Below are 26976 nucleotides of genomic sequence, written 5' to 3'. Positions count from 1 at the left end.
TAAGGTGAGAGGGTATGGATTTAATAGGAATCTGAGGGGCAACCTTTCCACACAGAGGGTGGTGAGCATATGGAATGAGGTGCTAGAGGAGGTAGTTGAGGCAGAAAATATAACAACATTTAAATGACATTTGGGCTGGTACATGGATAGGAAAGGTTTGAGGGATATGGGCCAAATGCAGCAGGTGGGACTAGAGTAGATGGGGCACCTTGGTTGGCATGGACAAGCTGAAACTGTTTCTATGCTGTATGACTATTAATATTCTGCACTATTTTGATGGCAGTATAGAAGAGAATACTGCAGTAACATAATTAAGACACCTTCTACATCAATATCTCAGCACCTCATAATTTTAAATGTAGCAGCTCTTTCACGTAGAATTGTTCCTATAAAGTATGAAATCACACAACATGTTTTAATGCATTCATTAACTATTGTACAGAATTGAGCTTTTTTTCAATACATGAAATAATGTATATGTAAAATATCAAAATGAGTTTGTACAATTTATCAGAGTAAGGTATAAAAATGTATTGTAAAATAATGTGTCAGGAGAATAAACAAAGTTCGAGTTAAGTTTTAATTTACACAAAAATGCTTGTTTTGCTGTAAACAATTGCACTGAACTATCCTTTCAATGTTGCTGCTGTTTTAAATAAACTTAAGAAAGTCAGGTTCATAGGTAATTTTTTTCTGGTGTTCCAAATCCTTTTGCAACATAATCGGCTACAGAAAACCTTACATTAGAGAGCCTTTCATTGTGCTTCAGCCCTTCAAGACTGTAACTATCGGATGACAAAGTTCATTGTAAATCTTCAGAACAACATTTTAACTTAAACCTTCACCTTTATTGCATTGTTTGATCTGACTTTTGGTGAAAGGTCATTGGCCTAAAACGTTAACGTTGTCTCTCTGTCCACTGGTGATATCTGGTTTCTTAACCAATTTTAGCAATTTATGTTATTCTTATTTTGTTTTTAAAGAAACTGCTCATTAACATGGTGACAAGTGCAGATTGCCTTTTAAGAAAACTACATCCTGTCATGCTTGATAACCATCCCCGCTGTTCCCGACTTCCTCACAGGCTCTGCAGCTCTTTGTTGAAGAGCAGCAAAGGAGTGAAGGGAGAAAGAAACAGGAGAATCCTAAGTGCCAACATAGCCAAGGTACTTCAAAATGAAACAGAGCTATCGAAAATTTGTTTGCTTCTGCCTTCTGTCTACCTCCCCCAGAGATTTGACTTGTTTTCAAAGAACCAACTTGCTGTTTTTAAAATATGTCTTGTTCACATGTATTCAGACAAACACATATATAATCTGCTTGCTTTGCAAAAAAATGGGAAGAAATATTAATCCGGTTGCTTGTGATGGAAAGAAAAAATTTGTACAGGATCCATTTCTCCAAATTTCACATTAGGCAAAGTTACCTGCTCAGAATAAACAAAGACACAATCATTAGTAATTTGCACTTTGGCAATGTTAATTTGGGAAAAGAAAGGATGGCAATATATGGTTAGAGATTTATTGTTTTGTTGCAGATAGGGCAGCACGGTGGCACAGCGGTAGAGTTGCTGCCTTACCACTCTTGCAGTGTCAGGTTTGATCCCGACTGTGGGTGCTGTCGGTACGGAGTTCTCCCCATGACCACGAGGGTCGGTTTGGTTTCCTTGCTCACTCCAAAGACGTACAGGTTTGTAGGTTAATTGGCTTGGTATAAGTGTAAAAAATGTCCCTAATGTGTGTGTAGGATAGTGTTATTGTGCGGGGATCGCTGGTCGGTGTGGACTCGGTGGGCCGCAATGCTTGTTTCCGTGCAGTATCTCTAAACATATAGAAAAGACTTAAAAATTAAATGAAATCAGTGTCTTCTCAGCTCTGAGTAGGTTAGTCCCTACAAGGTTATTTTTTTATCATGTTCTACTACAGTCGGTAACATCATCTAGCCTCATGAACACTCAGAAATAGAATTACAAAAGGATGTGAGTGTTGAACTGTTGATAATGCACTTAAATAACTGGTTTATTTCACTTTCGTTTTAGATATTAAAAAACCTCACACTTCTTGCTGGCAAGTTTATTACAAAAGTATACTTTTACTTTGGGAAACAGGATTCGGTTCAATGAGCTGGAAAGATGGTTGTTCTACATTAGTTGAAATCTGGCTAGACAGATGGATGAACACCCCTTGGGTTGCTCTGACTGTTAAAAGGTTGAATTTAATTAAATGACAGAGTTCCCAAAGGAAGGAGAGTTTGTGGACCAAATCTATCCACAACTCTTATCATGAGTGTTGTTCAGTTTTGCGCAATGCTAATCAACAGCCTGGTGCAATTGTATTAAGGGGATGTATTCTTTCTTACCCGGTAGATGCCATGAATGTAAAGTAATTGTAGTTATTTACCTTTTGTCATTAAAAAAAGATTACTATCGGATGTTTAGTTTGCCTTTGAATCCCTGCTTGCACCTCTCCCTTCGGTTGTCCATCTACCCGCTACTAGCCTCTGCATTTGTAAACTGCTTTGTAAAGTCTCATCACAAAATTCTGCATTGAGTCACTCTTTAATTCTTCCTTCAAAGGCAAGGAGTTTGTTTCCTCCACCATCATCACAACTCAATCCCTCCCACCTCTACCAACCGTAACAAAATCATTGCCAGCCACTCAAGGGCAGGTACATGCTAAAATAACTACATAAATATGAGTTTTTAAAAATCTTTCATTACTTTGTTCAGTGGGGGAAATGATGTCTATTAACTACAAAAATGAAAACAGATCGAGAGATTACAATTCTTTCCTTTGGGACAGGCCGATGTTTATGTAACATATTGGAAGAGGTTGCAGCATTGCCTCTAGAGGCAGTAAGAATAGCAGATGTTATGATTTTAACATCTTTTGATTTCAACAGACTAGAAAATTGTTACAGAATTACCAATTAATTTCAATGTGACATGCCCCATTTGTAATAAACTGAAAATAATTTGAAAGATCATTTGATCGATGAATTTGTAACCAGTCATTTCTGGATAGTCCGGCCAATCAATTAAATTTTAATAGATATTCTAAACCATTGAACTAAATTTAAATATTTAACTAGCTCCTTTTTTGCACCATATTATCCACCTTTTCTTTTGCAGAAATATTTCAAAGTTATAATTTTGTAGTACCTTTTACAATATGTTTTGGTGTGTAGTATTATTGGATATCAAAACATTAATGTGCAAAATTCTTATTTTACTTTATACTCCAGAGACTGATCATGGCTTGGATTTTTATCTTTGATGCAATCCAAAATGCACAAAAATTAAGCATATCTTTAGCATTACAATTATTGATAGTCTGATCTTGCTCGATTTAGTGTGCCATCCATTACTCTGTAAAAACTATTCAGAGCTTTAGGATCATTCCAGAAAGCCTGGGGAATTTACATTTTACTCATTGGTTGAACATTACTTACATAGGAATGGTGTGCAGAGCCAACTTTAGAGGTGTTTGGGATAGACTAGGAATTGAGTGATAAACGCAATCACGTTCATCAAAGATTTTGTTTGGGGGTCTTCTATGTAAACAATTCAATTTTACATGCAGACATGCATTTGTATAAAATAACATTCAATGTATATTTTGATGCCACCTTTTCAAAATTCAGTTGCACCTGTACAAATTATGAATGGCAGGAACTATTTATATGGAAGCAGGCGAGTGCTGCTACAGAACAAGTTAAACATTCCCGCCTCACCTGGTCCACAAAGAATGAGAGAAGCAGGCCATCCGAAAATAGGCCTTATATTGCATTCCAAATTCCTCCCATTTCACATGGATCCCCCCCACCACAGGACCTTGTTAATTCCCTTACCATGCAGGTCCAGCCAACTGAGTCCTGCTCCACCTCCCCAAATCAACTGAACCTCCAATCTTTTCTTCCAAAACACCAACCTCCATCGCCCTTCTCATCCACAAGCCAGGCCTTAAGAATTAGCATTAAAATATAAAGGAATTAACATTAAGAATTAGCATTAAAATATATAATCTACTGCTTCTAGAACATTATGAAATTTGTTTTTATTTTGCTAAATCCTATAGAAATCCTATTGTACAATAGAAATTTCAGCTGCTGTGGGAATCAAAGTTCAGGAAAAAAAATCTTGTGACCTATTAAAATTCATTGGTCAGATTATGCAATACTTACAAAATAAAATAACATTATGTTACATGGGCCGTGGAGTATAACAGCTACAACACTGAAAATACAAATTTATTACACCAGCTACAAGAGTAACAGGTACTGCAAATTATCAGTCTTAATTTAAACACATGCCATGTGATATATTTCATACATAACAGATCCATGATGAAACAATACATTATTCACAAGAACAGCGGCAACAAAAAGTTTTAATTCTTTAAATTATACTAATGTAGCAAGATCAGTTATTAATACTTCAAAATGAACAGTTAATGAACCAACTGTAAGTTCCAACCTCAAGAAATATATGCTGAAACATGAATAATGTAAATCCTTGCTCAGCTCAAAAACATTCAACCCATATATGGGATTTGTTAAAAGCTGCATGGAGTGAATGCATGATAACTTAGTTCATCCAGTGTTTTGATACAGAGGTGCAAAAAGTAGTATTATGGTTCCTTGCACACGAAATGGATATCCAGTACAGAACTCTTGCATTGTATAGTTGATGGTTATCTAATCCATACAGCATCTACAGCCCCTTTGGGATGTTTCTTCTATGTGTGATTCAAAGTGATTCTCCTGAGGCGGAACATCTCCGAGTATCATTTCTTCTATCCTGTTGATTGGCACAATGTAAGTAAAGAGATAGGGACATTGTGTTAGATTACTTCACAGGTTCTTCTTACATCACTTCCAACCCTGTATTGTTCATCCCTCCCCTCAGAGACTCTCTCAGGCTCTTACTTTGTGTTAAATTCAAGGACTAATGAACCAGTTAATTTCTTCTTGTGCCAATTTTACGTGATCCATGATGATTTAAAACAGTTGTGTAGTTGAATCTTTAAGGTGTGCAGCTCTGTCATTAGTCACATTATCAGGTTTAAAACTGCAAAGAAATGGTTTGTTGAACAAATCTATGTATTTGCACACATCTCAACAGTAAAATAAAACAGGATCAAAGCAATAATTATTCCCACAATATAAAAAACAAAAAGAATTCCTCTGAAAATGAAATGAAAGCTACGTTTTTGTTCTCCCCCAAAATAGCCCAGTGGTTCCCATTATTTTCCCAGAGAAGAATAAAAAAAGCCAAAGGAAATATTAGTTGTTTCTAGATAGTTGCTGGTTTCACTGTGGCAATCAATGAGTCAGAATAACTCGTCTTCAGTTAGAAGAATGACAGCTGAATATCCCATCTCATAAAAAGGTCAAGAAATAATATAACTGGTGTAAAGTTGTTAAACATACATTGTCCCACATTTGACAATTTGTTAGATTAGATAGATTAGATTAGATTCGTTTTATTGTCATTCAGACCTTTCGGTCTGAACGAAATTTTGTTTCCCTGCAGTCATACATATAATTTTTTTTAAAATGGCAAAAACACACAATCAACACAAATTTAACATCCACCACAGTGAGTTCACCAAACACCTCCTCACTGTGGTGGAAGGCAAAATCTTAAAGTCTCTGTCTCTTCCCCCTTTGTTCTCCCTCTGCACCGAGGCGACGGTTCAAACTCCGCGGGTGGTTGCTGCCTCCGCCGCAACTCCAGGGCCGAGTCGGGTCTCCGCCGCTGCTGCTGCTGCTGCCGCCACCGCAGCTTCTGTGCCGAGCCGGGTCTCCGCTGCCGCTGCTACAGCTCCAGGGCCGAGCCGGGTCTCCGCTGCTGCTGCTGCCGCCACAGCTTCTGTGCCAAGCCGGGTCTCCGCTGCCGCTGCTGCCGCCGCCACCGCTCCAGGGCCGAGCCGGGTCTCCGCTGCCGCTGCTGCCGCCACAGCTTCTGTGCCGAGTCAGGTCTCCGCTGCCGCTGCTGCCGCCGCCACAGTTTCGGGGCCGAGTCAGGTCTCCGCTGCCGCTGCTGTTGCTGCTACAGCCCCAGGGCCGAGCCGGGTCTCTGCTGCCGCTGCTGCCGCCGCCACAGTTTCGGGGCCGAGTCAGGTCTCCGCTGCCGCTGCTGCCGCTGCTACAGCTTCGGTGCCGAGTCCGGTCTCCGCTGCTGCCGCCGCCGCCGCCACAGTTTCGGGGCCGAGTCAGGTCTCCGCTGCCGCCGCTGTTGCTGCTACAGCTCCGATGTCGCCAGCTCCGCCATTAGGCCTCGGCACAGACGGAGACGGGGAATACGACCGAAGAAAAAGTCGCATCCCCCGAAGGAAGAGACCAAAACATGTTTCTCCCACCCCACCCACACACATACACAACTTAATAAAACAAAATTAACTAAAACATGACAATGAACAAAACGAAAGAAAAAAAACAGACGGACTGCAGGTGGGCCGCAGCTGTTAAGCCAGCGCTAGTGTTAACAGTTTACAGTTTTGATTTAAAAAAGTACTAGACATTTTCTGTGTTGTCGCTTACAAATAATAATGTACCCAACAAGGCTGCTCATGAACTATCCATACTAGTCAAAAGCTAGTCTTCCTCAACTACTATTTTAGTTCTGATCATTTTAATGCATTAAAAAATGCCCTTTTGGTTAATGTATAATATACTGCATCTGTACTTTCTACCTATTTTAATCTCATGGAATTGTCTACTGTATAACAATTTTAGATCCTCTGCACTCATATTACAGGTTCAAATATCAATTTGCTCCGGCTCCAAGTTGATTTTGTGATGCCAGATAGGGTGGGGCCAAATTAAAAAATCTTCTGAAACAAAGAATGATAAAACAAAGTTCAGAGAATCATCTAAGAGTTTCATGTTGGGAGGGTGCAAGCTTGATCTGCAACTTTTTAAACTAGCGGTTTGCTTCCGTTAGTAAGACATATTTACTCCACTTTGTTTAATCCAGGGGTTCTCAACCTGGGGTAAATTTCCCCCAGTGGGTAAATTTCCCCTACCCATGGGGTGAATTTGTTGATTCTGGATTTGTACATATTTTTACTCATTGACTATGTTTGGTTCTGGTATACCAGTATCTGTTCATCATTAGTTGTTCATAAATAAGTGAAATAACATTGTTATGTACTATTAAAGTTGCCAGGGGTAAACGGGACGAAAAAGGTTGGGAATCCCTGGTTTAATCCTTCTAAAATAACTATACCAGACAAGACGACCCTGTTGAAATCAAGCACCAGGGCCCTGCCTTAGTGACTGACTCCTCTGTAATTAATTTCTAATGGGCCTGACCCACTTAGGTGATTTTTCAGGCGACTGTCAAGTTGCTGGCAATTGCCTGAAAAAATGGCAACTGGAACAGCAACATTCAGAGTGGAACACACACACAAACACATCGCAAAGGCGGGGGATGGGGCAAGCGGGGGGAGCGCTGTCTGAAATTCACACGGTGCAAAGTCAAGGTGATACAGACACACACCGCGATGAACAGAAAGGTTGGCGCTGTAATTAAGACGGCTAAAGCAGTGTACGGTAAGTCCTTTAAAAGAGGGAGTCGGATGGGGTGGGGGAGGAGTGGAGACAACTTTTAAGAAGCCAGAGATACACGGCTGTGAAGCTCGGCGGACATTTAACATTACCAGTCAGTTATCCTTGGTTCTGAAAACTACTGCTTACGTTTTTTTTCCCCAATGAGCCAATGAAATTCATCGGTCAGCACCGGCTATAACCTACAAGAACCTACGCGAACCTTCGACCTCCTGGCGACCCACGAATTCTCGCTACTCTCCATGGCGACTTCATTCTTGTTGCTGCTAATTTTTCAACATGTTGAAAATGTTTCAGCGACCATAATGAGGCCTCGACCAGTTCCCAGAATGCAGGATCTCCTCACGACCATGAAGGCAACTCCCCGACAACCACCCGCAACATGTGGCGAATGCCGTCTCCTGCAGTCGCCCAAGGGGGACAGGCCCATTAGCCTCTGGGGAATAATAAAAGCATCATCTGCTCAGAGATTCAAAACAGAAGGCCCAGGAACCGTGTGACCAAGAGTAAGCAGAGAGACAAATTGAGAGACAGGAAATATTGACAGATAAGAGAGAAAAAATAAAGATAGTAAACTATTTTTTTTATGTCGGCCCAGAACACAGCGATTTACTCTGTTCAACTCATTAGTTTTATCTTGTGAAACGACTTTACCCCTTTTACCCCTATCATCAAATACGTACTACAAATAGTAATTTGCTTGAAACAACCATGAAATGTGTTGAGACTGGTCAGTAAGTTATAAGTCTCTGGCAAGCACTGGCTGGGCGGAGTTGTTTTGCTGTGTTGTCCATCCTATGTAAAAACAGAGGAGAGAGGAAATAAGCAGAAAAGATAGTTAAATTTGAAGAGCAGCTGGGATAGGGAGAGAGGGAAATCAATAGTTTGAACAATTGATATGTCAACATGGAAAATCTAATGGAATCAATAGGAAAGTCTTGGGAAGATCAGGTGTCTTTTATAATGCCTATTAAACAAACTTTTGTGATACTTATTCACATCTCTGCTACTATTGTATCATTCAGGCCCCTGATTATTGATTAAGGACAGCAGATTGAGATGGCCTAAGTAATTTGAGAGTTTCTTCGATTGTTTTCTTCTGTTGCGCCAATGATGACCATAAACTTCATGCAGTCAGAATGTGAGTGGAGAAACTGCCCCCTGCAACAATGGTATATGATTTGGCAACATGACTATTAGATGCATGGATCTGTGAAAATAAGTAATCATATTTTATGTACAAATTAGGTGCTATGACAACTATTTGAAGTAAAAAGCCTTAAGGATGTACAGTGCCCCCCATAATGTTTGGACAAAAACCCATCATTTATTTATTTGCCTCTGTACCCCACAATTTGAGATTTGTAATAGAAAAAAAAATCACATGTGGGTAAAGTGCACTGTCAGATTTTAATAAAGGCCATTTTTACACATTTTGGTTTCACCATATAGAAATTACAGCAGTGTTTATACATAGTCCCCCCATTTCAGGGCACCATAATGTTTGGGACACATGTAAATGAAAGTAGTCATGTTTAATATTTTGTTGCATATCCTTTGCATGCAATGACTGCTCGAAGTCTATAATTCATCAACATCACCGGTTGCTGGATGTCTTCTCTGGTGATGATCTGCCAGGTCTGTATTGTAGCCATCTTTAGTTTATGCTTGTTTTCGGACTACTACCATCGGCAGTTGTACCATCAATGAAGAAAAGTGAGTCAGTACCTTCAGCAGCCATACATGCCCAGGCCATAACACCCCCACCACGGTGTTTCACAGATGAGGTGGTACGCTTTGGATCTTGGGCAGTTCTTTCTCTCCTCCATACTTTGCTCTTGCCATCACTCTGATACAAGTTAATCTTCGTCTCATCGGTCCGTAAGACCTTTTTCCAGAACTGTGGTTGCCGTTTTAAATACTTCTTGGCAAACTGTAACCCGGCCATCCTATTTTTGCAGCTAACCAGTAGTTTGCATCTTGCAGTGTAGCCTCTGTATTTCTGTTCATTCTGTTCAGTCTTCTGCGGACAGTGGTCATTGACAAATCCACATCTGACTCCTGAAGAGTGTTTCTGATCTGTCGGACAAGTGTTTGGATTTTTTCTTTATTATAGAGAGAATTCTTCTGTCATCAGCTGTGGAGGTCGTCCTTGGCCTGCCAGTTCCTTCGCAATTAGTAAGTTCACCACTGCTCTCTTTCTTCTTAATGATGTTCCAAACAGTTGATTTTGGTAAGCCTAAGGTTTAGCTGATGTCTCTAACAGTTTTATTCTTGGTTCTCAGTCTCATAATGGCTTCTTTGACTTTCATTGGCACAACTTTGGACCTCATGTTGATAAACAGCAATAAAAGTTTCCAACGGTGATGGAAAAATTGGACAAAAGACTAGGCGCTGAGAGCTCTCTTATACCTGCATTAAGGAGGCAATTAAACACACCTGAGCAATTACAAAAGCCTGGGAAGCCATGTGTCCCAAACATTATGGTGCCCGGAAATGGGGGGACTTTATATAAACACAGCTGTGAAACCAAAATGTATAGAAATTGCCTTTATAAAAATCTGACTGTGCACTTTAACCACATGTGATTTTTTCTATTACAAATCTCAAATTGTGTAGTACAGAGGTAAATAAATAAATGATGGATTTTTGTCCCAAACATTATGGAGGCCACTGTACATTTTCTGTCATTCACAAAACTATTCAAATTGAATTGCTTGGCTGGATTGAACTTCAGATATGACTTGACGTAAAGCAGTCAAGTGAAAGAAAAGCGTTCACAATTATTTATTTCTAGGTATTGGTAGGCATTCATCATGAAGTGGACAATTATTTTTTAGTTCACTCTACCCATTCACAGTTGGCACCAATTTCCAATTAAAAAATAACCTCCAGCTATTTGTTGACATAAATAAGTGCATATTTACTGAACTAAAAGATCAATGTGTACAGATCAATTAAACAGCCCAGTTGTACAGATGAATACACTTACACTTGATTAAAAAAACTGCAGAAGAAATGAATCTAAAATAAAATCACAAAGTGCTGGAAACACTCAGCAGCTTAGGCCATTATCATGTCCTTCCACTAAACGTTATTCCCTTATCATGTCCTTGCACTAAATGTTATTCCTTATCCTGTATCTATACACTGTAAATGGATCAATTGTATTCTCTTTCTGCTGACTGGTTAGCACACAACAAAAGCTTTTCACTGTACCTCGGTACACGTGACAATAAACTAAACTAGAAGCAGACTCAGTGATGGTTCTCTCCCTACAGATGTGGCCTGATCTGATGGGCATTTCCAGCATTTTCCATTTTTGTCGATATACATTATACATGGAGCTTCATAATCCGTTTTTCTTTCAATGTTTGAACAATCTTACGTTTTAAAATATTACTTAGTCCTCGTGTAACCACCACACGAGTAATCAAAGACTGCTATCTTTGTTCCCTGCTATTTAATTTTCATAAAATATGTCTATTTGCAAGGTGCCTCTAACATAGGAAAATGGTTTTAACATTTCACATGATGCAAGACTAAAAGCTTAAATCAGAGAAGTGGGTTTAAAAAAAATCTTACAGGGGTGGAGAGCTTGAGCGAAGAAATTCTACACCGTCAGCCTTGGCAGCCAAATCAAGATTGCCAATAATGGAGCTATTAAATTAGAGAATAAGTAGGTCAGGATATGAGTACATATATCGTAGAGTTATAGTTTGATGAGATTACAGGTACAGAGCAGAGTGAAGTTGGAATTCTAAAAAATGTAGGGGAGGAACATCTCATTATTCCATTTAATAATTTTTATTTCCAGAGAGACAATTGAAACTTCACTTTTCATTATTAATAATAAGATGACTTCCTTAAAAAAAGTATGGCAGCACAAGTCTGAGAATTGAGCCTAATAGAACAGATCTTATGCTACTCGATTGTGGTTATACTGTCCAAAAATACCTTATCAACAATTTATATCCTGCTGGTTAATTCTGAAAAAATACTGATATGAAGAACCATTTTGTTTTAACCATCTTCAAAAAGAGTGACAAGTAGTCCTGCACATCATTGAGTTGCTGCCATCCAAAATCGGTTATTCTACAATTTAGTCGAAAAGTACAGCATGCTGCTTGCCATCATCATTCGGGTTTGCTTTAAAACGTGGTATAGGCGGGGTGAATTGCAGATGTTTAGTCCCACCCACTTGCAGATTGACTCCGGTTCCCAGGGAAAACATATTCAGCACCACATTCATCGCTCACGATTCGGAAGAAACCAGGATAAGTTGAAATAGTCAGATACAAGGCAAAAACCCATGGGACTTGTCCGAGAAAGGCAACAAAAAAACGTTTCTTTTTTTTAATCCGGTTCCTTTCGTGAAAATACCATTGTCCCCTTACAGGGTGAACTTTTCTGAAACGCATTGAATTTTTCAGATAAAATTAAAAAGATTCTATCATTTCCTACCCACTCTACAAATACATTAATGCATTTAGGTTTACTCCATTAGACTTACATCTTATTAGAAGAACGAATATATTAGTGCCGATACAACCGCAAATAAATAAGATTCACAATTCCGGTATATTAAATAAAGAAAATACTTGATGTAGATTTTTCAAAAGTAACTGTGAAGATCACAAATTTGAACAATTTGCGATCCATTGCATTTGATTTTTCGGGGTTAGTGGCTCGACAGATACCTTGAACAAATACCTTCTGTTTAATTAATCCTGGAGATGCAGTTCTGTTTTGCAATGGTGACCATCATTATAAACAGACAAATGCTCTGGAATATTTCGTAATCCATATTATTATTACTTGCAATCTTGGCACATTTTAGCAAGGACAACCAGACCACAACAGCCACAGAAACGGTTGGCAGATAATGATGCTGTACTTCACCAACCCAGATCTTTGCTTGCAAACCCAGTTTGTTATTCGGATCTGGTGCATAGCAGTTGTCCATTTCTGTGCTGAGCAAAAAATATTGATATCATGAAGTGAGTATGTGTGCGGGGTTTTATTATTGATTTTAGTCAAAGTAGCCATCGAAGACATCCAGTTCGGCGTCTGTGTCATAGGCAATCGATGCCGGATCCGACAAGACCCCGAGGTCAACTAAAGCCTGGTCGAAGTCGTCGGGAAGAAAGACAATTCCCACGTTGAGGAGGATGTACTCCATCAGGAAGGCATAGTAGAGGATTAGCACGTTCACAAAAAACAATCCCACGTAAAACATATAGGGCAACTCATCAAGGAGCGACTCCACCGAATCGAGGTCAGCGTAAACAGAGGCGGTCATAGGCTTCAAGGTGGCGGGTTAACACTGCGGCAGGCGCGTCTCGGAGCCGCGCTGACATTTGCTCGCTGAGGGATGGGATGGTGGTGGAGGGGGGGGGAGAGGCCCTGGCTTTCCGATGCCCGTGGCTCCGCCGTTCGCTTCCCCAGTGACCGCGGCGCTAGGCCGTGCCGCTCTCCTCCCCTCCCCCGCTCTCAAGCTCCCGCCTCCCTTCCGCTTATCATTGGCTGCCCCGTTCCTCTCCCGCCCCCTCCGCAGCGCCTTTTGATCGACGGACAATCGCAGCGCAAACCCCGCCCCGCCCCGCCCCTCCGGCCTAAATGGCTGGCGGTCACGTCACTCACATGACGACACAGTGATCCTCCCGCTCCCTCTTCCCACCTTGCCTCTGAATGACCAACAGCCACGTCAATCACATGACGACACAATAGTTTAACCCGCCCCTTTCCCACTCCGTGCCACTGAATGGCTCGCGGCCACGTCGATCGCATGACGACATAGTGAACGTCCCGCCACCTCGTCCCGCAGCGTGCCTCTGAATGGCTGGCGGTCGCGTCAATCACATGACGGCCCACCCTCTCGCTCCCGACCTAGCCTGTGAATGGCTGAGGTTGACGTCAATCACGTGACGCGACGGCGATTGTCCCGCCCCACCTCATGTCCCGCCTTCTCTCCCACTCTCGACCAAAGATTATAATCTTTGCTCCCGACCCCCCTGCTTGACCAGCAAGGTAGGTTGTCACGTGCGTAGTTGTCATGCATTGTCGTCGCGTGCACTGGACGTCATCGCTCACTCACTCACATCAGCGCAGCCGTTAGATTTAAATTCATGGGCATTTTAACTCCATCATTCTCACCGTACCCGTTATTGTTCTATTGACAGCATTCTGCCGGTGAACGTAACATGATGGTAAATGCGTGGCTGTTTTGAAAGGAGTCGTCGCAGCAAGTTGATCGCAAAGGACTTGGGGATTTGTAGTTTAATAGAGCCGGTCAGACGTCGGCGCAACCGAGCAGAGGAACGCCATCTCCCAGCAGCCAGTGCTCGCCGAGCGTTGCTGCGGCTATCGCCGAGTCAATCAGTATGTTGGTGAAAGGCATGAATGTCACTGGCATATTCTAACATATCGCAGTAGTATGCGCGGAAGTAGCGTCTAGAAGTGATGTTTGGCCGTTCGAGGAGCTGGGTCGGTGGGAGCTCGGGGAAGTCCCCCAGAAACATTCATTCCTTGGAACATCTGAAGTGAGTCTATGTGAAAATTGTAGCTGGAGAAATGCCGGAGCTTGGTTACTCACAGCGCCGAGCTGTATTTCCTGGATGGACCGGGCCTTTGGCTCCAGGTCCTTCACAAATCTTTCCCTTGCTATCTCAGTAACGATTGCAACGTGTTTCCAATTAGTGTTTTCGCCTCCTTTTCTGGAACAGTTATGATTACGTTAATTTCATTATTACAAAAAAAAAAGTTTTGTCAATTTAAAATAAGGACCCAGGTCTTTCTTTTGATGGACACTGATCACTATGCTGTGTCGATCGCTGAATAAATTACATTTCAGTCCTGATGCGTTGGCTCGACTCGAAACGTCGACTTTAACGTTTTGCCTCCACAGATGCTGCTTGACCCGTTGAGTTCTTCCAGCAGTTTATGTTTATCATCCCGGTATTCTTGACGATTGGTACAATGTAAAGCAGGATCACCAACGTTGATTTTGTTTAGTGTTTTTGACAATCTAGAAATCCGCAGAATATATTGGTCAATTATTAACACGTTGTGCATTCAACGTTGTAGTTTATAATTGATTAAACATATTGCTTAATGTTTTATGAAGCAGCATTCACTGCATTTCTTTTCAGTATAGTTTTGTAAATGACAGAAAATGTACAGTGCCCTCCATAATGTTTGGATGTTTGGGACAAAGACCTATCATTTATTTATTTACCTCTGTACTTCACAATTTGAGATTTGTAATAGAAAAAAATTACATGCAGTTAAAGTGCACAGTCAGATTTTTATAAAGGCCATTTCTTTACATTTTGGTTTCACCATGTAGAAATTACAGCAGTGTTTAAACATAGTCCTCCCATTTCAGGGCACCATAATGTTTGGGACTCAGCAATGTCATGCAGGTAAATGAAGTAGTCATGCTTAGTATTTTGTTGCATATCCTTTCCATGAATGACTGCTTGAAGTCTGCGATTCATGGACATCACCAGTTGCTGGGTGTCTTCTCTGATGATGCTCTGCCAGGCCTGTATTGCAGCCATCTTCAGCTTATGTTTGTGTTGGGGGGCTAGTCCCCTTCAGTTTTCTCTTCAGCATATAAAAGGTATACTCGATTGGGTTCAGATCGGGTGATTGACTTGGCCACTCAAGAATCGACCATTTTTTAGCTTTGAAAAAACTCCTTTCTTGCTTTAGCAGTATGTTTGGGATCATTGTCTTGCTGTAGAATGAACCGCCGGCCAATTAGTTTTGAGGCATTTGAACTTGTGCAGATAGGATGTCTCGATACACTTCAGAATTCATTATGCTACTACCATCAGCAGTTGTGTCATCAATGAAGATAAGTGAGCCAGTGTCTTCAGCAGCCATACATGCCAGGCCATAACACCCCCACCACCGTGTTTCACAGATGCGGCTTTGGATCTTGGGCAGTTCTTTCTATCCTCCATACTATGCTCTTGCCATCACTCTGATATAAGTTAATAAGTTAGTCTGATCTGTCCACAAGACCTTTTTCCAGAAATCTGGTTGCTATTTTAAGTACTTCTTTGCAAATTGAAACTGGGCCATCTTATTTTTGCGGTTAACCAGTGGCTTGCTTCGTGCAGTGTAGCCTCTGTATTTCTGTTCATGAAGTCTTTGGGGCAGTGGTCATTGACAAATCCACACCTGATTCCCGAAAAGTGTTTCTGGTCGGTCGGACAGGTGTTTGGGGATTTTTCTTTATCCATATTGCTAAAAGTCTGATCTTGACCATTTCCTGTTCTGTATATTGATTTTAGAAAAAACGCCGCCACTTACGGCTGTGATTTTTGGCCATCTTACTCAGTCCCCCTCCACTGCGCAGGACAAGAGGATTTTTCCCATCGATGAAAAATAAAAGAGTTATTAGTGTTTAAAAAATGTTGAGATTCTCTCTGCTGTCAATCACGCCATGAAGGCCACGCCCCTTCTGGGGGGGAGGGACAATAAAACCCAGAAGTGTGGCCGTGGCTTAGTCTCTGCAAGATTGAGGAGGGAGAGGCCACGACTCGCTGTCTTTAGTGGCCTTGCACCCTGCTTGAAATGGTATGAAACTGCACTTGAATTTGGTGTCCTTGCACCCTGCTTGAAGTGGTAAGAAACTGCACTTGAATTTCGTGGGCTTGCACCCTGCTTGAAATGAAATTTCAAGGAATAGCCGTGAGTCAACTGCCAGCCCACAGGCAATGAGTGAGTGAGCTGCCAGCACAACAGGCTTGAGTGACTGAGCCGCCAGCCCAGGAATCCATTCGTGCCACAATGTCCATACTAGCCCCAACACTAACCAGACACTTCAGCCCACAACACCCATACTAGCACTCCAGATAGCCCCCCCACTGGCCACCAATATTGGAATTGGTGGAGAGGTGGAATATTGTGTTGGGGGACCAGCCCTCCCGTCTGATGCTGGAACCCAACGGATCCCACTTAGTCTAGTAATAGAGATAATTCTTCTGTCATCAGCTGTGGAGGTCTTCCTTGGCCTGCCAGTCCCTTTGCGATTAGGAAGCTCATCAGTGCTCTTTCTCCTTAATGATGTTCCAAATAGTTGATTTTGGTAAGCCAAAGGTTTGGCTGATGTCTCTAACAGTTGTATTCCTGTTTCTCAGTCTCATAATGGCTTCTTTGACTTTCATTGGCACAACTTTGGTCCTCATGTTGATAAACAGCAATAAAGGTTTCCAAAGGTGACGGAAAGACTAGCTGCTGAGAGCTCTCGTAAACGTGCATTAAGGAGGCAATTAATCACACCTGAGCAATTACAAACGCCTGTGAAGCCATGTGTCCCAAACATTATGGTGCCCTGAAATGGGGGGGACTATGTAGAAACACAGCTGTAATTTCTACATGGTGAAACCAAAATGTATAAAAATACCCTTTAACAAAATCTGACAATGTGCACTTTCACCGCATGTGATTTTTTTTTTGATTTTTTTTTACAACTACAAATCCCAAATTGTGGAGTACCGAGGCAAATAAATAAATGGTGGGTCTTTGTCCCAAACATTATGGAGGGCACTGTATGTTCTTGTCATTATTAATATTATACACACATAAGTAATGAGAGTAGGCTGTTTGTGCCATCTCTGCGATTGCTTCGCTTGTTTTGTTTTATGCTCATGTTTTGTATAACTGGAATAGGGCAAACTAATTTAGTTGCTGTTTTGTTCTTTGGATGAACTAAGGTAACCCCTAAAATATTTCTACATTGTAGATAATTACTGGGGAATTAAATAAGAAGTGAGTTATTTCTGTGCAATGGAAATTGATTAGGCATCTTTTGATTTAAGAAGAGAATATTGGCTATGGGTGAAAGCAAAAGATAGAAGGAATAATTGAGATTTCTGTAATTTTTGTGAACACTGAATTTCTTATAATTACATGCATTGATTGTGTGTCTCCTTTTGGAAGATTGATCTTTGTTGAGAGCATATTTAAGCAGCCTGCTTTCTGACTTTGCTGCTCAAGCATTTTTTACCTTTTCATGAAGGTTTTACATTTGTTGATCAGGATTAATCGGGAAACAGTACTAATTAAAATGATTGGTTAGCTGATGGCAAAACACTAGTGTTTTCGGTTCCTTCCGTATTAAAGGTATTTTTTACAATATTTCCAATATACTCTATTGTCAATACAGCTCTGAGTGTGTAAGAAGGAATTTATGCAAGTGCCTGTTTTAACTTTATGGCAGGTGTACATTTTATTCTTTGCTTTATCTGTCTTTCCTGGACCACAATTTCTGAATATGAGTTGAGATTTTAGAACTGGTATTTAATGTGCGAGTCACTTTAAGATTTACAGATCCTACCATTTCAATCAAGTCTAATGAGTGAGTTATTTAAGATACTGGAATAATATTCAGCAGAAATTACAGGGTTGTCGGCTGCTCAAAACAAAAGGTCTGCCATTGATTCAGACTGTGCTTTTTGTAGGTTGGGGGTGGAAATAAAAAGTAGCAGGTTTATTTGTGATGTGGATTAAGGTTCTGACCGCCACATTTTACCATTGGCTTTAAATCCACCCTTGCCTAAAGGTTAAAAATCTGCGTCTGTTCTTAGGTTAAAAAAATATATAATCTTATAGTTCTTATTGAATAAATCTTCCAAAAATGTAACAAATCTACATAAACATTTATTTTTTTCATTAAAGTAAAAATAAATCATGAAAAGCAAGTGTAATAAATTTAGAAGTGATTAAGAATCAGCAGATTCTTCGGCTGTAGAAACCCCCCCAAATTGTTTGTATTCTGCAAACCGAAGTAAAGTATACAGAATCTTATGATTTGGGCTGAACCAGGTGTAATGTTAAACAGACTGCACAACCTGCACAAATTAAAAAAAAAAAAAAAAATGTAATTTGTTAATTCTGTGTTTAGAACAGCATGGACAGAAAAAGGCAGTGATGAAAATGCAAAATTATTTTGTAAAGGACTCATCTTGCATTCCATTGTTCAGATACATTTCAGGAGGCTGCTGTATCCATTGATGGATGGGTTGCAGGTTCTTTTTGATTATCCACGTACATACATAGTTGTCCAGGGAAGGAATGATGATTTCTGATGTTTATTGTAAAAGGAATATAATGTAAGCATAGTATTGTGCTGCAGCAATGCACAAAGCAGAAGACTTATTGAAACAAGCAATAATATGAGTGACATTGTTGGGAAAATATAGTTTCAAGCAATATATTTCAAATACTGTGTTCTCCTGCAGTAGAAAAAATGTGCCGAATACATATATGTTTACAGCTAGTAATGTTTTCAGTTCCCGTCACCATACTCTAAAAATTAAATGTAGGTGTTTAATTCATAGGATCATCCTTTTTCTATATGCCACTCCCTGCTGAGATTATCTGCAAATGTTGGAGACTACTTCCTTCACTTCATCTTAGGTGGCCCCTTGGGATCGAGGCAGACTCGAGGGAGGATGGACAGCACTGTTGTACAAGGAACCATTCAAGTTGGGTGCATGAAGGGAATGGAGTGGCAGACAACATTCCAGTTATAGAAGTAAATACTGTTCTCTGCATCTTTGAGTGCAAGCTCAAATGGATGTGCTGCCACCTGGTGCCAGGTTTAAGGAAATGTTGGGACTAAAAAGTAAATTGTGGGAGAGAGGAAGTTCCAATTATTGTGATCTGCATTTTGACCAATTGAAAGCCAAGACATAGACAAGGGAAAATGGGATATTAGAGTCATCAAGCAAGAAAGATGGAAAATGTTAAGGAAGTTTCTATGTTTCTATAGCAAGTTTGGAAAAAATATATAGAATTAAGGAAATTATAGAGTATTTAAATATTTAGTCTGTTTTTGAAATTAGTGTTCCGGATAGTCCTGGGAAAGATGGTTTCCGCCTCTTCCCTCCAATTGCATATTAAATGAAAGAGCAGGCTTGAGAGACTGAGTAGCATACTTCTAATTCAGGCATGTTGTGGATAACAAAATGTTTAGAACAAAGTTATTTTATAAGAATATGCACAGGAACATTAAGCAACTTTGGAGCAGAAGAGTCAGGGGATTGTATGTTGCTGTGGATTGATGATTAGTCATTGCACAGAAATTGTGTCTTTCTCATGTTAGGAGGTTGTGACAATTGGGTACTGCAAGATTTTGTGCTGGGGCCATAGCTGTTTAAAATCTATATCAATAATTAGAAAGAGGGCTTCAAGTGTAATACAGTATATCCAAGATTGCTGAGGTGGATGCCAGTGTGAGCTATGAGAAAAATGTGGGGAGTCTTCTAAAGAAAGCCATATGCTAAGTGAGTGGGTGAGGAAATGGCAGACGGGTTGTGATGTGGAAAAAAAAAATCATCCACTAAGGTAGAAAAATATAGAACAGGAGGGTACTTGGAAATGGTGAGAGATCAAATGCTGATCGTATTCTGAGGGACCTTAATATGTATGGTGTGCCAATTGCTGAAAGTTAATAGGCAGATGAAGCAAGCAATTAGGAAGATATTGCAAGAGGATTTCAATACAAGGTTTTGAGTTGTAATTATATTGGGTTTGGCTAGACACAGAATGTTGTGTATGGGTTTGGTATCCTTCTGCAATAAAGGATGTACTTCCAACAGAGGGAACACAGTGAAAGTTCAACAGAATGATTCATGGGATTGCAGGGGTTTGTCGAATGAGGAGGGTTTGAGCACATTGAGCAGGGCTCGAAATTAACGGTTGCCCGGGTGCCTATGGCCACCAAATGTCCAGTCTGGCAACCTAAAAGCAGTGTCATTTTGCCCGGCTTGGCCTCTCTCTGGGTCTGTCTGTCTATCTGTCTCCGCCATCCGTGTCCAGGCTGCCGAGTTTTCCGTCTCCGGCTGCTCCTCATCCGCCGGCACGGCCGGCCGCCTTGCACGTGCGCACAACCACGGCCAGCACATCATCCAGATGGAAAAGGTTAAGGAAGTTTCTATGTTTCTATAGCAAGTTTGGAAAAAATATATAGAATTAAGGAAATTATAGAGTATTTAAATATTTAGTCTCCACCCGCCAATCGGATGCGGAAGTCCCGATGAGGTAGAGACCTGGCCTAGGCGCCACATTTTTTGGGGGGATGTTAAGGGCACTCTCATAATTTTGTCCGGATTAAAGAAGATGCCAGAAATTTTGTGGTGGCCTGGTATGATCAGCAACTGCCAAGTGTAACTCATGTGGATCATGCATTGTAAGATTTATATGTTTGAATCAATTGCATTGTTCATTGTATGAGATCAGCAATACGGATCTTGCATTCAGGTCGAGCTGGCTCGGTTTCATTTATATCCAAGATCTGAAGCTTTATATACTTTATAAATGAGCACATGCTCAAGATTATTCATTAGTGTCGGTTCAAACATTCAAGCAATTTGTTGCAGCGGCCCATTTATTCAAATTGTCCAGTGTATGAAACTGCTTTACTAAAATCTGTGGTGAAAATACTGCCATTGTGGGCTTTTGCAGTGTGATATTTTTAATTTGTGTTTGTATCTTGTGTTTAATATTGGTCAGGATTAATTAACTAGTTTTGTCTTTGGCTAAATTCAACGCTTTATAAAGCACTGGCTATTAACCTGTAGGGAGGAACTGCAGATGCTGGTTTAAACCAAAGATAGACAAAAAAAGCTGGAGTAATTCAGCGGGACAGGCAGCATCTTGGGAGAGAAGGAACGGGTGACGTTTTAGATCAGGACTGCTCCTCAGACCAGTCTGAGGAAGGGTCTCGACCCAAAACGTCACATATTCCTTCTCTCCCGAGATGCTTCCTGTCCCGCTGAATTGCTCCAGCTTTTTGTGTCTTGCTTCTGGCTATTAACCTGTTATTCTGCTCTTATCCCAACATTCTGTGATGGGAATAAATCTCTAGCTTGGAGCCCAGCTCTGTACCGTTCTTGAATTAGGGTAGATTTTAATTGATGGGTGTAACCGCAATTGGACTCTGTAGTCCAGTATCAGCTGTTATGGAATTTAAAAATTAAATATTTAAACCGAGAAAATAATGGAAGAATAAGGATTTTGTGCATGGCAACAGTGGATTTTAATTACCACAGAAAGCTACTTTCACTTTTCTCAGTAAAGGTTATTTACTTATCCAATCCCTAACTTTTATCCTTGTCTACAGGTCTCGACCCGAAACGTCACCTATTCCTTTGCTCCATAGATGGTGCCTCACCCGCTGAGTTTCTCCGGCATTTTTGTCTACCACAACAGATAATCTTCCGACATTTTCGCCACCTCCAATGGGATCCCATCACTGGCCATATCTTCCCATCTCCTCCCCTTTCGGCTTTCCTCAGAGACCACTCCCTCCATAACTCCCTGGTCAATTCGTCCCTTCCCACCCCCTCTCCTGGCACTTTCCCTTGTAACCACAGGAAATGCTACAATTATCGCTTTACCTCCCCCCTTGACTTCATCCAAGGACCCAAGCAGTATTTCCCGGTGCGGCAGAGGTTCACCTGCACCTCCTCCAACCTCATCTATTGCATCCGCTGTTCTAGGTGTCAGCTGCTCTATATCAGTGAGACCAAGCGTAGGCTTGGCGATCGCTTTGCCCAACACCTCCGATCGGTTCGCAATAACCAACCTGATCTCCCGTCGCCTATTTCCTTCGCTCAATAGATGCTGCCTCACCCGCTGAGTTTCTCCAGCATTTTTGTCTACCTTAAATTTAGTTGCGTCTGGTTGAGTTACTATGGTAGGGTGAAGACTATTCCATGCTTTAATTGTGCGGGGGAACTCCATGGAGCATCCAGCATCTCTGAATAGAAGAAATTGGGTGACGTTTTGGGTAGAGACCCTTCTTTGGACTCCCTCTGGTTTTAGTTTAATTTAAGATACAGCGCATTAACAGGCCGTTTGGCCCACCGAGTACACGCCGCGTCAAGAGTTTTATTCTCTCACGTCCGAGTTAGAACAATGAAATCCTTACTTGCAGCAGTACAACAGAATATGTAAACATAGTACTCTGTAAACAATGTTATAAATGAGAAAACTAAAGTGTATATTTATATATGAATATATAACTATATATATATATACACACACAATTTCCATCCTGGGATTAATAAAGTTCTATTGTATGCGTAGGAAGGAACTGCAGATGCTGGTTTAAACCAAAGATAGACACAAAAAGCTGGAGTAACTCAACAGGTCAGACAGAATCTCTGGTAAAAGGAAAATATTACGTTTTGGGTTGGGTCTGAAAAAGGTTCCTGCACACCTTTGTAGTGTGGAAGAAAACGAGAGCACCCGGAGAAAACCTATGCGATCAAAGGGAAAAGGAGCAAACTCCATACAGACAGCACTCGTATTCAGGATCAATTCCGTGTCTCTGGCACTTTTAGGCAGCAACTTTATGGCCAATGTACTGCCCCATAGTCTTGAACTGAATTAACACACTCAGTAGCTGTAAAGGGGGACATAGAGTGACTTAGAGATTTAAGACTGAAAATGGACAGTTTCTTTTTTTTTTTGTAACCAAAGTTATCAACGTATAATTTTGTGTGTGTTGGAAAACAAAATATAGTGACACAGCTGGTAGACTTGCTGTCTCACGCCAGAGATCTGTGTTCGATCCTGTCCTCGGGCACTGTCTGTGTTGAATTTGCACATTCTCCCTGCAAGCGTGTGGGTTTCCTCCCACATCCTAAAGACGCATTGGCTTTGTAGGTTAACTTGTCTGTAAAATTGCCCCTAATGTGTAGGGAGTGGGTGAGGAAAGTGGGATAACAGAACTTGTGTGAATGGGTGGTGGACAAAAAAGCTGGAGAAAATCAGCGGGTGAGGCAGCATCTATGGAGCGAAGGAATAGGCGACGTTTCGGGTCGAGATCCTTCTTCAGACTTATTTCGGGGGGGCGGGGGGGCGGGAAAAAGAAAAAGGAAAGAAGCGGAGACAGTAGGCTGTGGGAGAGCTGGGAGTGGGGGGGGGGGGGGGGGGGGGAGAAAGGAAGGACTACCTGAAATTGGAGAAGCCAATGTTCATACCGCTGTGGTGTAAACTACCCAAGCGAAATATGAGGTGCTGTTCCTCAAATTTGCGGTGGGCCTCACTCTGGCCATGGAGGAGGCCCAGGACCGAAAGGTCGGATTCGGAATGGGAGGGGGAGTTGAAGTGCTGAGCCACCGGGAGATCAGGTTGGTTATTGCGAACTGAGAGGTGTTGTGCTGCGCTTGGTCTCACCGAGGTTGATCATACGTTGAATAATCCAACCACATTTCCCGAACATGTCGTGGGGTGTCTAGGTCCAGTGATTGTGCTGTCAAAATGGGGCTGGTTATTCTGGTCTGAGCTAAGAAGAAATTATCTCACCTGGAGAATGGTGAATTTTTGGGGCTGTTCCAAACAGTTGATTTTGGTAAGCCTAAGGTTTGGCTGATGTCTCTAACAGTTTTAATCTTGTTTCTCTGTCTCATAATGGCTTATTTGACTTTCATTGGCACAGCTTTGGTCCTCATGTTCATAAACAGCAATAAAAGTTTCCAAAGGTGATGGAAAGACTGGAGGAAACACTAGGCGCTGAGAGTTCTCTTATACCTGCATTGAGGAGGCAATTAAACACACCTGAGCAGTTACAAACGCCTGTGAAGCCATGTGTCCCAAACATTATGGTGCCCAGAAATGGGGGTACTATATATAAACAGCTGTAATTTCTACATGGTGAAACCAAAATGTATAAAAAGACCCTTTAATAAAATCTGACAATGTGCACTTTAACCACATGTGATTTTTTTTTTTCTATTGCAAATCTCAAATTGTGGAGTAGAGGCAAATAGATAAATGATGGGTCTTTGTCCCAAACATTATGGAGGGCACTGTGTGTATACATACCTGGCCAATAATATTTATTCAATTAAATTTAATTCAATTCAATCTGTGCATTTTATGTCTAAAAGAGGAATTACATCCTGTTCTCTGTACAAAAAAGTTTAGTATGGGAGTTTCACTTTGAACGCCTTATTAGTATTTTACCCGTGTTCCAAAACATTTCTGAAGGTAATTCTCAGGGCTAAATAGTTTTGCAAGAAATCATAGAATTTAAATCTGGCACATGATCTCAATTTATAGTTGTTTCGGGTAAAGTGATAGTTTATTAGTTATATTTGTTTCTCAGGTAAATAAAGCTGTTAATAGATACATAGAAAATATGCTCATACTGTAATCAACCATAAAGGCAGTACAATGGTTTTCTGCCCTTTTTTCTTAAACCCATTAAAAAAAGACACAAACTTAGTACAGGTACACAACCTTTTATCCGAAGATCCAAATAACGAAAACCTCCGAATAGCGGACATTTTTTCGGTCCTTGAAGAAAGGTCCTTGAAAACGTTCACCGAGGGCGGCCCGCAGAGGTGACAGCGGAACCTCCGGTCGGTCCTCGAAGAAAGGGGAACTAAATCCCCATTCATAAAAGAGAAGGTGAGGGTATATTGCGCGGGAGGGTTAATAATTGACAATATGCTGCTGCCTGCCCGCTGAATTAAAAAGTTCCCACGGTAGACTCGCGATACACAGTGTATCGTGAGTCTTGCGTGGGAACTTTTTAACTCAGCGGGCAGGCAGCAGCAGCAGATTGTTGCTGCCTTCAGTTTCACCCCACCTACACCCCTCTGCTTCCCGGCCATGTGTGTGACCCCTTCCCTCCCCTCTCCAGCTCCCCGCCCATTGCACCGCCGCGGGGGCTTTGCACTGTCTTCATGTCGGCGATGCTAGCAGGTCAGTGCCAATCACCGGAGACGTCAGGACCAACGGGACACCGACCCCCAGGCCCACTGCAAGCACGGAGATCCCAGAGACCCACAGCCAGCAGCAGCCCAGCCCCGTTCCAACTCCAGAGGAAAACTGCAAACTGGCCGGAGACATCAGGACCACCAGAAGCCGCTCCCCGATGGACCGCTACAGTGACAAGTGGGAGTTCGCCCACAGCCCGAGCTGCGCCCCCTCATCGGGACAGCGACCCCCAGGCCCACTGCAAGCACGGAGATCTCAGATCAGCAACTCCAGCCCAGCCCCGCTCCAACTCCAGAGGAACACGCTCCCCGTATGGGGAGAAGCTGATGGTGTGCAAGGTACGTCTTGTTCTTGGGGTCGCGCAGCTCGGGCTGTGGGCGAACTGCCACTTGTCGCCGTAGCGGCCCATCGGGGAGCGGATTCCTCTGGAGTTGGAGGGGGAGGGGGTATTGTGCTGTTTGATCGCCCCCTGCTATCCCAGGGACAGGGAGACAGGACGTTCACCGAGGGCGGCCCGCAGAGGTGACAGCGGAACCTCCGGTCGGTCCTCGAAGAAAGGGGAACTAAATCCCCATTCATAAAAGAGAAGGTGAGGATACATTGCGCGGGAGAGTAGGAATCCCAAGACAAAGTTGAGTGAGCGTTCGCCGAGGGCGGCCCGCAGAGGTGACAGCGGAACCTCCGGTCGGTCCTGGAAGAAAGGGGAACTAAATCCCCTTCATAAAAGAGAAGTGGAGGGTATATTGCCCGGGAGGGTATATCGCCTACCTGGAAGAAACCGGACATTTTTTCCAGGATGTCGTCTGCTCACCAAAGCTCACGTTTGGCGCCAAACGCACGTCGCCTCTGCTGCACACGGATATAAGAGTGTGAAAATGTCGCCTTAGGCCGCCTAAGGGCATGAAGCCCCGCTAGGGTGACATGAGTGCGAGAGGTGATTCAATGCTGCGGTCACATTTACAAATTCAGGAATTCATTCAACACACTGCATTTCATACAGACATTTATTCTGCAAGAAAAAAGTACATTGAAGACTCAAACTCGCGACCGAGGAACTGCCGGGATCAAGGCGCAAACTCGCGACCTTGCGGATATGAGCCGAGCACTCTACCACTGAGCCAGCCATTAAAGTCTACGCTAAAAAAAATCCATTCCGAAGACCGACAAATTCCGAATTACGAAAAGTGTCTGGTCCCAAGGCTTTCGGATAAAAGGTTGTGCACCTGTAAATTACTATGAATTTCTTAAAAACCCTTTCTGCCAGTGATCCGATTTAAGTGGTTTCATCTCTATTGCTTCTGCTTAAGAAAATAAAATATATCCTGTAATATGCTGCTTGATACTGTATGCTGTGGATCTGAACATAACAATTCATGTTTGCCCATTGGATGGAAGTATTTGTTGCTCGTTGATTGGGATCTACTCTGATGAAGGAAGGTTACTGACCTGTAGCATAATTTTCTTTCATCCCAAATTTTCTTTCATGCCCGATCTGCTAAATACTTCCAGCATTTTGTTTTAATTTTAGACATGTTGATCAACAGTATTTTGCTTTCCTTTGGGATCCTTTGACCTTTTCTATCATCTTCAGTTCCTGGGTAAAGTGAGCAGAGACCATGTATGTTGAAACTGCTATGAGCACCCATACCAGGA

General features: G+C 41.9%; 2 protein-coding genes across 13 annotated transcripts in view; one reads left to right on the top strand and one right to left on the bottom strand.

Moving 5' to 3' along the window:
* Positions 1-3252: 3252 nt before the first annotated feature.
* On the bottom strand, positions 3253-12996 carry dexi (Dexi homolog). 12 transcript variants are annotated; one of them, XM_033040406.1, is made up of 4 exons: positions 11158-12996; positions 8256-8367; positions 4927-5068; positions 4031-4798 (listed from the first exon to the last, which is right to left on the bottom strand). In XM_033040406.1, exon 1 carries the CDS (start codon positions 12872-12874, stop codon positions 12605-12607), a length of 270 nt encoding a protein of 89 aa, XP_032896297.1. In that variant the 5' UTR covers positions 12875-12996; the 3' UTR covers positions 4031-4798; positions 4927-5068; positions 8256-8367; positions 11158-12604. The 12 variants fall into 12 exon arrangements, with proteins under 12 accessions (XP_032896298.1, XP_032896299.1, XP_032896302.1 ...); XM_033040409.1 differs by having other exon boundaries at positions 4031-5068; positions 11158-11232; positions 12273-12996; XM_033040410.1 differs by having other exon boundaries at positions 4031-5068; positions 11158-11232; positions 12286-12996.
* Positions 12997-13641: 645 nt separating this feature from the next.
* Positions 13642-26976, top strand: part of clec16a (C-type lectin domain containing 16A) — a 209533-nt gene continuing 196198 nt past the window's right edge. Inside the window, exon 1 of the mRNA XM_033040308.1 lies at positions 13642-14114. Within this exon, the coding sequence (XP_032896199.1) occupies positions 14035-14114 (80 nt within the window). The 5' untranslated portion in view covers positions 13642-14034. The remainder of the gene's footprint in view (positions 14115-26976) is intronic.

Source organism: Amblyraja radiata, chromosome 22 (assembly GCF_010909765.2).
Source record: "Amblyraja radiata isolate CabotCenter1 chromosome 22, sAmbRad1.1.pri, whole genome shotgun sequence".
NCBI classification, from domain to species: domain Eukaryota; kingdom Metazoa; phylum Chordata; class Chondrichthyes; order Rajiformes; family Rajidae; genus Amblyraja; species Amblyraja radiata.
Note: the sequence above shows the minus strand (reverse complement) of the source record. Positions and strands in the feature narration are given on the sequence as shown.